This window comes from Schistocerca nitens, chromosome 5, assembly GCF_023898315.1.
Source record: "Schistocerca nitens isolate TAMUIC-IGC-003100 chromosome 5, iqSchNite1.1, whole genome shotgun sequence".
Classification (NCBI taxonomy): domain Eukaryota; kingdom Metazoa; phylum Arthropoda; class Insecta; order Orthoptera; family Acrididae; genus Schistocerca; species Schistocerca nitens.
In genome coordinates this window covers 47174626-47189145 of record NC_064618.1, presented here as the reverse complement: position 1 = coordinate 47189145, position 14520 = coordinate 47174626, and the positions used below count along the sequence as shown (strand labels likewise).

The window sequence follows — 14520 nt, the reverse complement described above, 5'->3', positions numbered from 1 at the left end:
TTCCTGTCTCTGAGCAGTGATTTTTTCCATTACTTGACGTTTTACTTTATTTTGATCCTCAATAAATTTGCGGAAACGCGTATCACCGTTTTGTATGTGAAGAGTAAGACGTTCGTTAATCTGTGTGTTCTGTTGCTCGAATTTCGCGTCTATCTTTGCGTCCATTGTGCGCGAAAGTTCTACCGTCATTGCTTTAAACTCGTCACGTAATTGTGTAGCTTTTTCAGAGCATTGTTTAGCGACTCCGCTAATTTCAGCTCTAAGTGTTTCTGTTGTAGCTGTTTGCATTTCCCTTAATTCTTGAGCAACAGATCTAATTTCTTCGCTATTTTTCTTTGAACAAGCCTCAATTTCCACGCGTAACTGTACCTTAGTATCATGACACTGCGCGGCAACGGCTCTAATTTGTTCACTAAGCTCCCTGGAATTATTGTCTAATTTTTCATTTAAGTGTTGTTTGAGATTTTCGTTATCTCGTTTGTTCTGTTCTCTAAGTTGTCTGAAATCTTCGCTCTGTTGTCTGAAACTGTCTTTAAATTGTCTGAAATTTTGTTGCAAAAATGCCATAATTGGATCCGATAGAAAATTAGCATTTCTGTTCTCTTTGTTAATTAATGCTGGATCTGGAATTGTCTCATTTTCCGTAACCATTTGCTTATTCTGAGATTCACAAAAAGGTTTGTCAGTCGGATGTACACTGTCACACATTATTTCGGAATTAAATAAATCCGTCGTACTTTGTGTATCCTGTTCTTTTTCATTACACAAATTTGTGTGTTCGTCACGTGAATTTACCAAACCGGGTGTGTTAGGCTGGGCAGCGCTCATTACAATAGAGCGTCCCGCGTCATCGATTGTCGTCAAATCAACAGAGGACATAACCGAGTTCGTTTGTTCATCATTAAGACAAAAGTAATCGTTAGTGGTTGGAACGCACTGATTGTCAGTGAACGCAGGATTGTCATCATTACACTGCGTGTCACTAGTACTATTGGTGAAGTTATATAATTCGGTCATTTCGTTCATAATACCTCGCGATACACTATTCATAGTCTTTCGCGGCATTTTTACAATGGTCACAATTAATCACAAAACAAATAAGCACAATGCAAAAGCAACACACAATTACAACAGAGCAAAGAATTGCCGATGATCTGAGGAGAGAAATTCACAAATTAGTAAAAGTGTTGCGCCAAATTGTAATTATATTTAAGCAAATAAGAGCAGATATCTGACTGTTTTTCAAAAGATTCTCACGAAATACGATCCTGGACCGGATGTCGCCAAGTGTAACTTTCCCACAAAAAATGAAATGAGAATAATTATTAGAAATGGAGCCAGAGCTAAGTGTAAGCTCCCGCAAAATATTAATGGCAAAGACAATTAAATAAAAATTAGCAATCTGACCCAAGTATAAGTTCCTCACAAAAATATAAGTCAATTCAGTGATAATAAAATCTCAGTGACAATGAAAACAAATAGACCGAAATATCAGTCTTTGGCCCTGTGCGAAATCAGAATTAATTTCTTACCTCAGTATAACTGCATGTCAAAGTTCTGATCTTATTGTTGGCCGCGGCTTGGAGGAAATGCATTGCATGTACCCTTTTTTTTTTTAAATTAACTGAAAATTTGTTTAAGGAAATGCAAGGGAATCAAATGATTCTTTTGTTAAAAATTGCTTTGAAATCAAAATTATTATTGGGGGCGATTCTTACACAAATTAGTTACAGTTAATTTACATCATTAGCTGAGCGCAATGCTGCTTATTTAAAAATAATATACCTCATCCTGAATCTTGACCAGAGTGCCATGTCGACGCCCGCCGACCGCTCACACACAACTAAACTCTCTCGCATCTAGACCGCGACTGCGTCATCTCCGACGCGCTACTCGCAACCACTAGCTCGCAACTGAACTCTCTCGAAAAGCTAACTCGCGACTGCACGCTCTCTGGTCAAAGACCCTCCTATGCCTCACCATCGCCGCTACACAACATACGTGTTTCACTATCTACATAAATGATCTTTTGGATAGGGTGGATAGCAATGTGCGGCTGTTCGCTGATGATGCTGTGGTGTACGGAAAGGTGTCGTCGTTGAGTGACTGTAGGAGGATACAAGATGACTTGGACAGGATTTGTGATTGGTGTAAAGAATGACAGCTAATTCTAAATACAGATAAATGTAAATTAATGCAGATGAATAGGAAAAAGAATCCCGTAATGTTTGAATACTCCATTAGTAGTGTAGCGCTTGACACAGTCACGTCGATTAAATATTTGGGTGTAACATTGCAGAGTGATATGAAGTGGGACAAGCATGTAATGGCAGTTGTGGGGAAGGCGGATAGTCGTCTTCGGTTCATTGGTAGAATTTTGGGAAGATGTGGTTCATCCGTAAAGGAGACCGCTTATAAAACACTAATACGACCTATTCTTGAGTACTGCTGGAGCATTTGGGATCCCTATCATGTCGGAATGAGGGAGGACATAGAAGCAATTCAGAGGCGGGCTGCTAGATTTGTTACTGGTAGGTTTGATCATCATCCGAGTGTTATGGAAATGATTCAGGAACTCGCGTGGGAATCTCTGGAGGAAAGGAGGCGTTCTTTTCGTGAATCGCTACTGAGGAAATTTAGAGAACCAGCATTTGAGGCTGACTGCAGTACAACTTTACTGCCGCCAACTTATATTTTGCGGAAAGACCACAAAGATAAGATAAGAGAGATTGAGGCTCATACAGAGGCATATAGGCAGTCCTTTTTCCTTCGTTCTATTTGGGAGTGGAACAGGGAGAGTAGATGCTAGTTGTGGTATGAGGTACCCTCCGCCACGCACCGTGTGCTGGATTGCGGAGTATATATGTAGATGTAGAGTAGATGCATCTGGTGCAGAGCTGAGTCTGGAACTCTCCTGATGTTCTACAAGTTGCTAATATATTGTATACTTGATTATGGGTGTATACCCAATGGGAATGCAGCAAAATACATGTTAAAGAAATTGTACATACTAGAATACAGAGCAATGAGAGCATCTTTGGGGCTATGTTGACATAATGATGGCAAAAATGAAGGGAGATAGAATTACCTAGACTGAGAGCAGGCATTGGCTGTAACCAGGGGGTGGGGCAGTCAGCCAAATTGTTAAAACCAAAACAAGGGTTTCTCCTCTAAAACACTTTGTGAAACTTGCTCTCTCTACTTAAAGCCACTGGATTGACAGTCACCTCTTAGTATGTACTTAGATATGACATACTTTTGTGGAGGCATGCTCATAATTAGATAGTTGAGAATTTAATTGATTGATGCAAAGTCACATTCTTTAAACATCGCCTACGCCACACTAAAAAAAGCCGATCATTTTAACTGAAGTCAGACTATTACCAGTAATTGTTAACAGTACAAATGACATAAGATCCTTCCAATAATTTCAATACCAAAATGTATGACTATCAGAATCTAAGCACTGAAATGACACTTTTTAGCAGAGGTACATGACAATATTGTATGAAAATTAACGACTGATCTTAGGTGCAGTTAAGCATTACCATTATAATCAAAAGCTTAGACTTAATATCAAGTGAAGTCTATCATTGTATCTCTCACATACTTTTCACCTTCTAAGAAAGTTTAGATCATTCTACATACCATCAATTTCGTTTAACAATTTTGCAGAAGAGGGAATAAATAGTTCAGTCATGATTTTAACTAACCTTTACAATCGACAGTGCACACATATTAGAAAATTATGTCTGTAAAATGGAATTTCTACAACAAACTGATCAATTTTCATTCAAGAAAACAATGCTCCATTGTTTTGTGAAATTAGATCTTTATTCACTTTCTCAAACAAAACAAGCTTGTAACTTAATAACAAGTGTGTTTTATCACAAATCTAGTTAACTGCCCTTCAAATATAACTAGATTCCTGTATTTGCATTCATTTTCGTTTCTGTGTGAAAAAGACTTTCAGCATCCACATTCCAAGCCTATAATACCAGTGATTATCAAGTGATCAGAAATGTTTCATGTGAGTACTCAAGGGCAGAAATTAAGTCTTGTTTAAACAGTTTCTTGTAACTTCACTTACCATTAAACCAAAGGAATTCTGTGGACATACTTATTGCATCACTTGCACTTTAATACCACTTATTGTTCTAGGATGTTGTGATAACTCTTTATTTAGGCTACACTGGATACACTTTTAAGTGCTAAATTATTCTTCATCTATGTACTTCTGTGAGGTCTTTATCACATGATCCAAATGACTATTTCGCTGCCTAAGGCGTCAGTTTATTTGGCGAAGAAACTTGATTTTTGTCCTGTTTTGTACGTTTACTCCAAACACAGTGTACAACTTTCTCTCAATGTTAACAACTGTGTCTTGAGATGGTGCATCTGGAGTATGGGGAATGCCTTTTGACTACACCTGAAAACAGACAGATGCTTAAAATTATCATTACATCTCAAAGCTTTTGATGCTCATAAATTATCATCACTTTCTCGAGGAGCAGTTGACAAAAGAAAGAAAAGTCTTTCAACATAACGATTAGCACAGGGAAGAATAATAATATATACACAAAAGAGAATTAATATGGTGAAAATTTTAAATGAATAATTTGTTGTCTAGTCATTCGATGGATTACATCAACGACGAACGTATCCATTAGGACAGTGCAGCGAAATCTGGCCTTAATGGGCTATGGCAGCAGAAGACCGACGTGAGTGCCTTTGCTAGCAGTGTGACCTCACCTGCAGCGCCTCTGCTGGGATCATGACCAGGTGGAGCCTAGAAGATGGGAAAATCGTGGCTTGGTCAGATGACTCCCGATTTCAGTTGGCAAGAGTTGATGGTAGGATTACGGAGGGGGAAGGGTGTACATCCCAAGAAGCCATGAACCCAAGTTATCAATAAGGCGCTGTTCAAGCTGGTGGTGACTCCACAATGGTGAGGGCTGTGTTTAAATGTTATGGTCTGTGTCCTTTGGTTCAAACAAACCGATCATTGACTGGAAATGATTATGTTCGGTTACTTGGAGACCATTTGGAGCTATTCATGGACTTCATGTACCCAAACAACGATGGAATTTTTATGAACCACAGTGCATCATGTCACTGGGCAAAAACTGTTAATGAATGGTTTAAAGAACATTACGGGTAACTTGAGAGAATAATTTTGCCATCTACATCACCCAACATGAATCCCACCGAAAATTTGTGGGACATAATCGAGAGATTACTTCGTGCATAAAATTCTGCACTGGCAATACTTTCGCAATTATGGATGACTTTAAAGCTAGCACGGCTCACTATTTCCTTAGGGGACTTCAACCATTTCTTGAATCCATGCCACGTCGAGTTGCTGAACTATGCCGGACAAAAGGAGATCCTACGCTATATTAGAAGGTATCCCATGACTTTTGTTAGTACAGAAAAATGAACTTCGAATCTAGGAATTAATGAAACTTTTGAGAATGTTTTGGGTAAGCACGAAAATTTTATGGCACAACAGTTTCCCTAAGAAGATCAGTTGAAAGCGATATTTGGCCGATGTCCTCTTCTCGAAAATACTGAGAATATATAGTGTCCCATGGAGACGTTTACCTGTTCCTTCTCCTCACAGAATTCTGATCTTCATCTTTCGAAAATCTGAAATCGTACGAGAGAAAAATGCGCTGCGATACAAGTAACAAAGTAGCCCAGATTTGTTCGCAATGAAAGTGTCAAAATAATTATTCTATCATAGAGATAATTATACCTTCATGTATTTTATACCAATGTGGTCGACATCACTGATAAATGCACACTTTCTAGAGGGAAAATAAATGCTACTATAAATTCGACTACAGTTACTAGTACAGAAATACTTAATAAACCGACACACGGACGCCAATAACTTGGGACAACAAGGTATGTTATTTGCATACGCCGAAAAACGATGCAGAGAACAGACTGCATTGTACATGTATGTCTTGGATAACAGGTGGCCAAATTACGTCCAAATTTACACGAAATGCTCCAAGACACTAGAAGAGATTTCTGTTGTCCATTAACAAACGTTACAGGGAGATACGCTAAACCTAATGAAGCATCTATTCACGCTGTTGTAATGTTAGCAGTTGACGAAGCAGTTACCTATGGAGTAGGGAATGATATTTTTATAAAAGGATTCTTCAAGTACTCTCCAAAGGACAGAAACTTCATATCGGAATGTGGTCACACCTCATTACATACAATATCCACTGAGTCTGATCCTACTGCGAGAAAAGTTAATATGGATGTCAATTTGGTGTGGATCGAAGGGCGTGCAGTCATCTATGGAAACAAAATTGCTGACATATATGTCAAAGTAAGTTTAACTCAGGCCACTAGATATGGGCAAAGTAAAACACGTAACTGTTTTGAAACAAATGAAACAGTACAATGTAATGTTTCGATATGCTGTTTCGAAACAGTGAAACAGTTTGTGTTTTGTAATCTAATAAACCTACATATTTTATCATCTTGAATCTCTACTGTATAAGTATGTCCATATACACACAAATGAGGTGCGAGAGCGCTAATCATGTCGCAGAAAGTATGAAACTATGACTTACGCGTCTTGGCAGTTTCGTCTTTCCTGCAGCAAATGCGCTGCTTTCATGTCGTGTGACTTTCATACTTTTCAATTGACTCAGGACAGCCATAGCTGAAGACAGAAGAACCTCCACGAACGGAACTGGAGGTGGGAGCAAACTGCAGAAACAACGGATATGCTACTGGGATTCTCACATTCCCTTAGTATGGGTAATATACCCATCCTGTTAATTTGCATGCACACAAAGGGAATCATTGTGGATAATAGGCATAGTGACTATAGACTCACAAATAACGCCAAATAATTCGAATAAATAACAAAATATAACAATAAAAAATTTTGTCTTTCAAGGTCTTTCGAACCGTTACTATAAATTCACCATGCTTCCCAGCCCTTCCTGTTCACCATTACACTATCAGTGATATGTCAAACAGATTGCTTGCAATTATACCTACATCAAATTTATGTATAGGCCTCTAATAACTGTCAATCTACGCCTTTTTAATCAGAATGTTGTAGGCTTACTTGCGTTTCTTAATATGATTACTGTACATGAACAGAGAAGCGTATGTTATATAAAAAAAGTGTAATTTAAATGAATGATTTTCACATATTTATTATTTTGAATGTGAATAGTATGCGTTGTTTTATTGTTTGGTTAGTGTTTATAAAGCTTTATTTTCGGATATCTTAAGCTTCATGCTACTGCTTGTCAAAAAGACTTCGACACTCTTGAAAGTGTTTCATGAAGTGGTATGTTGTGTTTCAGTACCTGTGCCGAGCCCTAATCTCGTCCGACACAGAGCGGAATGAAACATCACTGTTTCGATACAATTAGTCTGTTCCAAGCACAGGTGGACTGAAACAGCCTTATTTTGAAACAACGATACAGTTTCTGTGTCTGGCTCGAGATCGAATCTGGTCCGGTTATCCGAGACAGGGGCGGAATGAAACACCACAGTTTCGAAACAGTGAACCACATCCGTTCCGAAACACTGAAACAGTTCCACGTATCGATACACTGTATCGAAACATAGAAACAGTGGCCAAGTCTACAGGCGACAGTCCATGTAATACGGAAGATACAAAACGAAGCACAGAAATAATGGGGCAGGCTGTGGACAATTACTAAAAGGAACAAAGGACGTTTTTATAACAATATTCAATTGAAACTGCCGAGGAAACCGTTTTTTGACGGAGTCAGAAAGAGTAAACGGCACCAGAGCTCTGTAATAAGAAAGCGACTGGATGTTACCCTAGTCACCTTTATAAAATTAAAGTTGTTGACTTGGCTAAGTGCAGCCAAGAAAGTGAAGAAGGAGCCGACTTATATCATTTAATTTTAGCATGCAACGAATATCAGATACCAAACGAAATAATATCGCAAATTGAATCAGCTGAAGATTCCAGTGTCGACATCCATTACTGCCATAAAAGAGTGAGAATAACATCAGGATTTACCGTATTATAGGAAAGTATCTGAAAGACACAGACTTCAATATTCAGTCACAATTGTTTCGAATGGTTACATATGTTTGTCACATTGATATCTAATTTCAATTTGTTATGGACGGAGTATATCAGGATACGTAAGCCGTAAATTTTAAAACTTGACCTGATGTGTAAACAAAGTATTTGATTGATGGGTGGATTTCACCGAACAGAAATTAAACTTTCTTTACGAAAAACCTCGATGGTGACATTCCGTGCCGTTGGCGACCTGTGTGAATGCCGCCCTTTGAACTGTGTTGTTGAATGTTATGATGTGACGTGGCATGACATTTCGTTCTTTCAAGTGCGAATTGGCCTTGAAAGTGAAACTATGTAGGTCAGTGGAAACATTCCTGTGAATTCGAATTCTTGGTAGGTCCAGAGCAATAAACTCCGTCCCGTATATATTAGTAGATCAGCTAAAAACGAGACCATGTTATAAATAAACTACGAAGTGAATAACAATTTTAAGAATCATTATCTCAGGCAGTAGGCGAACAGAAACCTATCATTATTAAAATATGGAATCCTGTTGTCAATGGAATGAATAAAATGGTAGGCATTCATTCGATTTATTTTTATGCTCACGTATTATCGTTCTTGGCATTGCACAACAGTGAAGTAATGTTGCCACAACAGCACCAAATGTGCACTCCAAGACGCAACTATATGTTGACAGTAATGAAACGTATATAATGTAGAGGTCTCTACATCTGTAGTTCCTCCCTATGGCTTATGTTTCAGATACTTCTACACATACTCGAAAAATGAAAATTGTGGTGCAGATAACTTAGAAATATTTCTTCAATAATAGTTCAGTGTAATACGTACTGACAGCCGCAACGAGGCTCCTTGAACACGTTTTGGCAGAGTTGGCTACTCTGCGATATACATTTCAACAGTGTGATGCAATGTTAGTAGTCATTGAAAGGCGATAATCTGTTGTGTGGTTCGGTATAAGTGTCAGGTAAATTTCTAGCTGTTTGTACAGTTTGCAACGTGGTGATTATCAACTTTTGTTAGACTATTCAGAAAAATAACACAATGTCCGATTGGGAAACTGTTACCGTTCTACGAAAGAGACCTCCAAAGGCCTCAGCATTGAAATCCGAACAGGTAATAGTAGTTTCAAAACAATATCGTGTGTCTTGTTTTGGATTTGAATTTACAAGCGTGTTCAATTTCAGGCTGTAAATGCTGCCCGCCGTCAAGGGGTCGCTGTGGATACGCAAGTAAAGTGTGAGTATCCGTACGATATTAGTAGAGAAACATTCTACGTTAGTATCTAAAAATTAAATATTGTCGAAGTAGTAAGAGCAACCTCCCTTTCACAAAGAGACTTCGTAGCCAGAATTTCAACTGTGAGTTCTCAGTAATTAAGTGCTGTTATCAACCTTGAATGTAGGTAATCCAAGGTAATGGTTATACCATAATTGCACCCGAAACGAGGAATTGCAGTGAATAACAAAACTGTCTATTACATACTGTGGCGTGTGTTTATTAAAAAGACCTTTGAATTGATGTAGAGCTCTCAAAAATTTAACGTTTCTGCACCAGAAACGTGTAAAATATTTCTACAATGGAGACGTGAAAGTAAATGACCAAACCCTGTTGATACAGTGTGTGTCCAAGCATTGTCACAATGAAAAATTCTCACAGTTCCTAAAAAGTGTTCATGTTTCCATAAAATATTGTAGTATTATTGCAATACACACTATAATAAATTCTGGGTTAAGGTATTTGCTTAGACCATCGGTCGTATCGAGAACAAAAGAAATTTCGTTTAAAATGCCTTTGATGCAGTTTCTCTAAGAATTATTAATAGTAATAATAGATCTCGGATTTATTTTTCCAGTTACAGATGATTTCATGATATTTAGTAGAGGCCCAAGTAATTAACAATTGTTTTTAAACTTAAATATGTTTTAATAAATCCATAATTTGCACCAAAGATTAATAATGGCCACTAGCAGTGTTATGTAACTTGCTCAGTTTTTGTATATGACTCTACACTACCACATTTTATTTGCAATTTATCTTTTGTGGAGCCATGGGAACATTTTGTAATAATCCCTTCCACATGTGTGCTTTGCAAGCCTCTATACCATTATATGTGGAGTAGTAATTAATTCAACTAACTCATATGATATTATATTATAAAGTTTCGCTCTTTCAGTTCTCTGTTTAAGAATAGGTTTTTGCACATGGTTGTATCCATGGGTGTTACATTATTGTAATGGAGTAATTTTTAACTGGCACTAAACAGCTCTACTTATTGTACATGTTGCATACTTTTACATCCATTACATTCAGTGAAATTTCTTTTTGGTTTACATCATCTTATTTATTTTCCTAATTTGTTAAAATCGAATTAATCCAGTGCATTTGTTAGATAATTGTAACAGAAATTGCCTGATATATTTGAGTAAAGCACTAAAAATGTGAAGAAATAGAACAACTGATCGTCAGAGGCACAGATTTAGCATTTGGAAACATTAATCACTTTTGGAGACTTTAACAGCGAAGACCTTAAGAGTGTAAAAGGAATTCCGCAGATAAAAACAGTTTTGAAAGATTTGTTGCAAACAAGCCAGAAGTGATTAAATTGGAGGCATACTGTCTTTCAGAAGAATATCACCACACAATACTGACGATAGCAAGACAGATCAATGATAACTGTCACACATTCAGCTTGACAGCTCACGCATCCAAATTGTTTACCAAAATAATACACAAAAGAATTGAAAGGCGACAGCCATTTTTACACTAGAAAATGTAAAGTTGCACTGCAGACAGTTTTGCTTGTTGATACTTAAAGAAAAACAAAAATACTTTAATGTAATTTGTTGACCAAAAATTTATTATTATTATTTCTTTCCTTTCTCAGGCATTATTATTATTATTATTATTATTATTATTATTTTGACTGTATAGAGTGAAATCTCCATAGATAAATCTTAACTGGGTAATTTTCAATATCTGCAGGAACAGAGGGAAAAATAAGAGAAGAGATGGTTGGGGGGTTAGTGTTGTGATGAAATCTTCTTCTCTGGTCTTCAATCTGCGTATGGAAAATACAATGAAGGAAATAAGATGATTCAGAGTCTGGATTAAAATTAAAGTTCAAACAATATAAACGAGATTTGCTGATGACATTGCTATTGCCAATGAAAGTGAGGAAGAATTGCAGGACCAGTCAAATAGAATGCTAAAGCCATCTACCAGACTATCCATCCCTGGGACACATCTTGTCCCTTACCCGAACTCTTGTGCTGATTTGATTATCACTAATTATGACTAATCCCCAGAATAAAGCTGGATAATTGATATTGCCACTGATGAGAGGTATGGTATGCACAGGTTTCACTACCAGTGCAAAGGAAAAGAAATCAACTCCCCCCCCCCCCCTTTTTTTCTAGGCCTATCAGCAAATTGTTGGAATTTGGCAAAATTAAGTTTGTTGTCATTGCTAAACACCTGACCTTGCATTTTGCTGCTTTATATCCTACAACCTGTATGAGTTATGTGCAACAAGGTTAGTCAGGTGGTTATTCTTTGATTGTTGCCTAGAAGTGATATGTCATATTTGGTGAAATGGCGATTCGCAATGCATTAGCGGTGTTTAAAGACACATTTATGGTATCTAAAAGATCATATGACGCTGAAACCTCTTAATAATAGGATGGGGACATATAAGGGGCAATCAACTGAAAACTGAATGTCTGCCACATAGGGACCATGGAATGGTTCCTGTCAAAAGTTAAGACATGTATCGCACTAGGAGATGAGACAATTAATTCAGATTTTATAGAATGTGGTCGGCCGCTGGAGGATACACAACCACACCCACTCTTTCATTTCCTCATCTGACTAACAGACATCCATGTGCGTTTTTTTTTTCCAGGTCACCAAATACGTGAGAACCGTATGGTGAAATATCTTGAATGTATGGAGGATGTTGCAGTGTTTCCCAACCAAATAACTTAAGTGTAGCGTTCGACAGATTGGCAGTGTGAGGGCAGGCATTAGTGTGCAACAGGGTGATCCCATGTCACAGCATTCCTGTGCGTTTTGATTTTGACACATTGCAGTTTCTGCAAAGTGCCTTCATAGCCGTGCCCATTGATTGGTGTTCCATGCTCAAGGAACTCTGTGAGCATAGGACCCCTGCAGACGCTCTTGGATGTCAGTTTGTTGGACAAGGAACGCAAGAATGGGTGTAGTTGTGGGGTTGTCAGGAACCAGCTGAGTCCTATGAAACATAAATTGAGTGTCTTGTCTCCCAGTGGGATGAAAGTCTTAAAGCATATGGTGATAACTTCTGTATGGAACCATTCCATGGGTCTGTTGTGATGGGCTTCTTGTTTCCATTTGACTGCCTCCTTATACATTCATGATACGTAATAATATGTGTCAAGTATGAGAATTTTCTTCCCAGTGCTGATAAAATTTTATCATTCTTATAATGAAACTCGCAGTGTTTGTCCCTAGGATTATTGTGGACCACCATGTTTCTGTATGTTCGACCAGCAATGTATGCAACTTATTTTGAAGGTTAGTGAACAGGTGCTTGACAAGATGCATTCAGTCTCTCTTGGTAATTGCAGTTTCAATGTGGCTTCCATGTCCCACACTCGACCACAATCTAGAATGCTTTGATACAACTCAAAAACTGTGTGTGTTAGAAGATTACCACTTAATCTTTGTACTCAAAATTGCTAAGAAAGATAATTAGAAAATAGAGATGAATGGAAGGGTTGTAAATGACAAGTCACAGGTAGCAAATGTATTTAATAATAATTTCTTAAACATAGTAGAAAGCATAGGGACCAACAGTTCAAGAGAGAGATCACAGCAATATGTTGAAGTAACTCTCATAAAATTACACCATACAAATGTACCACCAACTTCTACTTTTGAAATTAAGAGCGTCGTACATTTTCTCAATCCCGCTGTAGGTCCGGGAGTAAGAATAGGCCTGAGGTATTCCTACCTGGTCGTAAGAGGTGACTAAAAGAAGTTTCACATGTTTCGGCCTTTACGTGATGGTCCCCTGTAGGGTTTGACCTCCATTCTTCAAAATTTTCCCGAAGAGCAAGCCAATTGGGGAAGGGCGCCTTACATGGTGCTTGTGTCCATCGTGCATCGAGATCTTTAGCCCACTTTCTCGTCGTCGCACTTCAGTCCCGCTCATTCTCCATCTCTTGGGCGAGGACACCGTCCTGGGTGTGTTTCCCACCGTGCACTAAGCAGTGTCCTTTCTGTGTTGACGATGACCATGGACGTCTTTGCACCTGATATCCAGCACAGCATCCAGTCCATTGTGGGGCTGCCATGTACCCTGTTGATTGTGGCCCCCCTGACCACACAGGGATCGCTCTGCTGATGCCTGTGCCGTTAACTCCCCACATATGCCAAGGAGTAGATGCTCGTCACCCTGGGGCGTCAGGACTCCTGGCAATGGCCACCCTGCCAGGTGGCCTTTGCTGCGGCTGGGTGGAACTCATAGGGATGGCCCCTGGTCAGAGTGTGTGGTATCAGGGCGAATGACATGCGATGAGGTGTAGTCCATCATCTTTTGCTGGTGGTCAAACACCAGCAGTCTCTTAAGCATTCAAGAGCTTAATTCAGCGCACACAGGTACAACCCCAAATTGTTCCTCTCCCTGGCCACACCATGGGAGGAACGTCAGGCTAAGGATGACAGCGGATCTTATTCATTCCAGTACCTTGTATTTTCAAGAGGTGATGGGGAATGTTTCATGACAACAAAGTCTCAGTTTTTTTGTTGAGCATTTAGAGGACATGTTTGGGGATGTGGATGGATTGTCCAAAATCACAACTGGGTCAGTCTTGATCAAAACAGCATCCTCTGCCCAGTCACTGACATTACTCGCTTGTGACAAACTGGGGGATGTTCCTGTAACCTTCACGCTCTATAAGAGCTTAAATTTGGTCCGGGGTATCATATTTCACAGGAACGTTCTTTTGCAGTCTGACGATGAGCTGCGAGCCAATTTAGAGTGGTGAGGTGGACATTTCGTCCGGCGTGTCCACAGGGGTCCAAGGGATAATCAGGTTGCCACCGGTGCCTTCATCTTGGCCTTCGAGGGTGATACATTGCCTGAGAATGTCAAGGTGATGGTCTACCGGCGTGATGTAAAGCCCTATATCACTCGTACAATGCGGTGCTTTAAGTGCTGAAGTTTGGCCATATGTCTTCCCGCTGTAATTGCAGTGTCACATGTCAAGATTGCGGATGCCCATCATATCCCAATACTCCATGTGCCTGACACCGCCAACCCCCGTCACCTCTCACAGCCAGAAGACTACACCTGCCCCCTTGATGGGGGGGGGGGGGGGGCATTTCCCTCCCTGTTGCTCCTGCACCACCTACTTCGGGAGCAACACCCCTTCCCCCCCCAACCATCGGGGATGTCCATCCCCACTTCT

At 39.2% G+C, this 14520-nt stretch overlaps 1 protein-coding gene across 1 annotated transcript in view; it reads left to right on the top strand.

The window, feature by feature from the left end:
• The first annotated feature begins 8801 nt into the window (after positions 1-8801).
• Positions 8802-14520, top strand: part of LOC126259855 (endothelial differentiation-related factor 1 homolog) — an 81980-nt gene continuing 76261 nt past the window's right edge. Inside the window, exons 1-2 of the mRNA XM_049956911.1 lie at positions 8802-9184; positions 9256-9307. Of these exons, the coding sequence (XP_049812868.1) occupies positions 9113-9184; positions 9256-9307 (124 nt within the window). The 5' untranslated portion in view covers positions 8802-9112. The remainder of the gene's footprint in view (positions 9185-9255; positions 9308-14520) is intronic.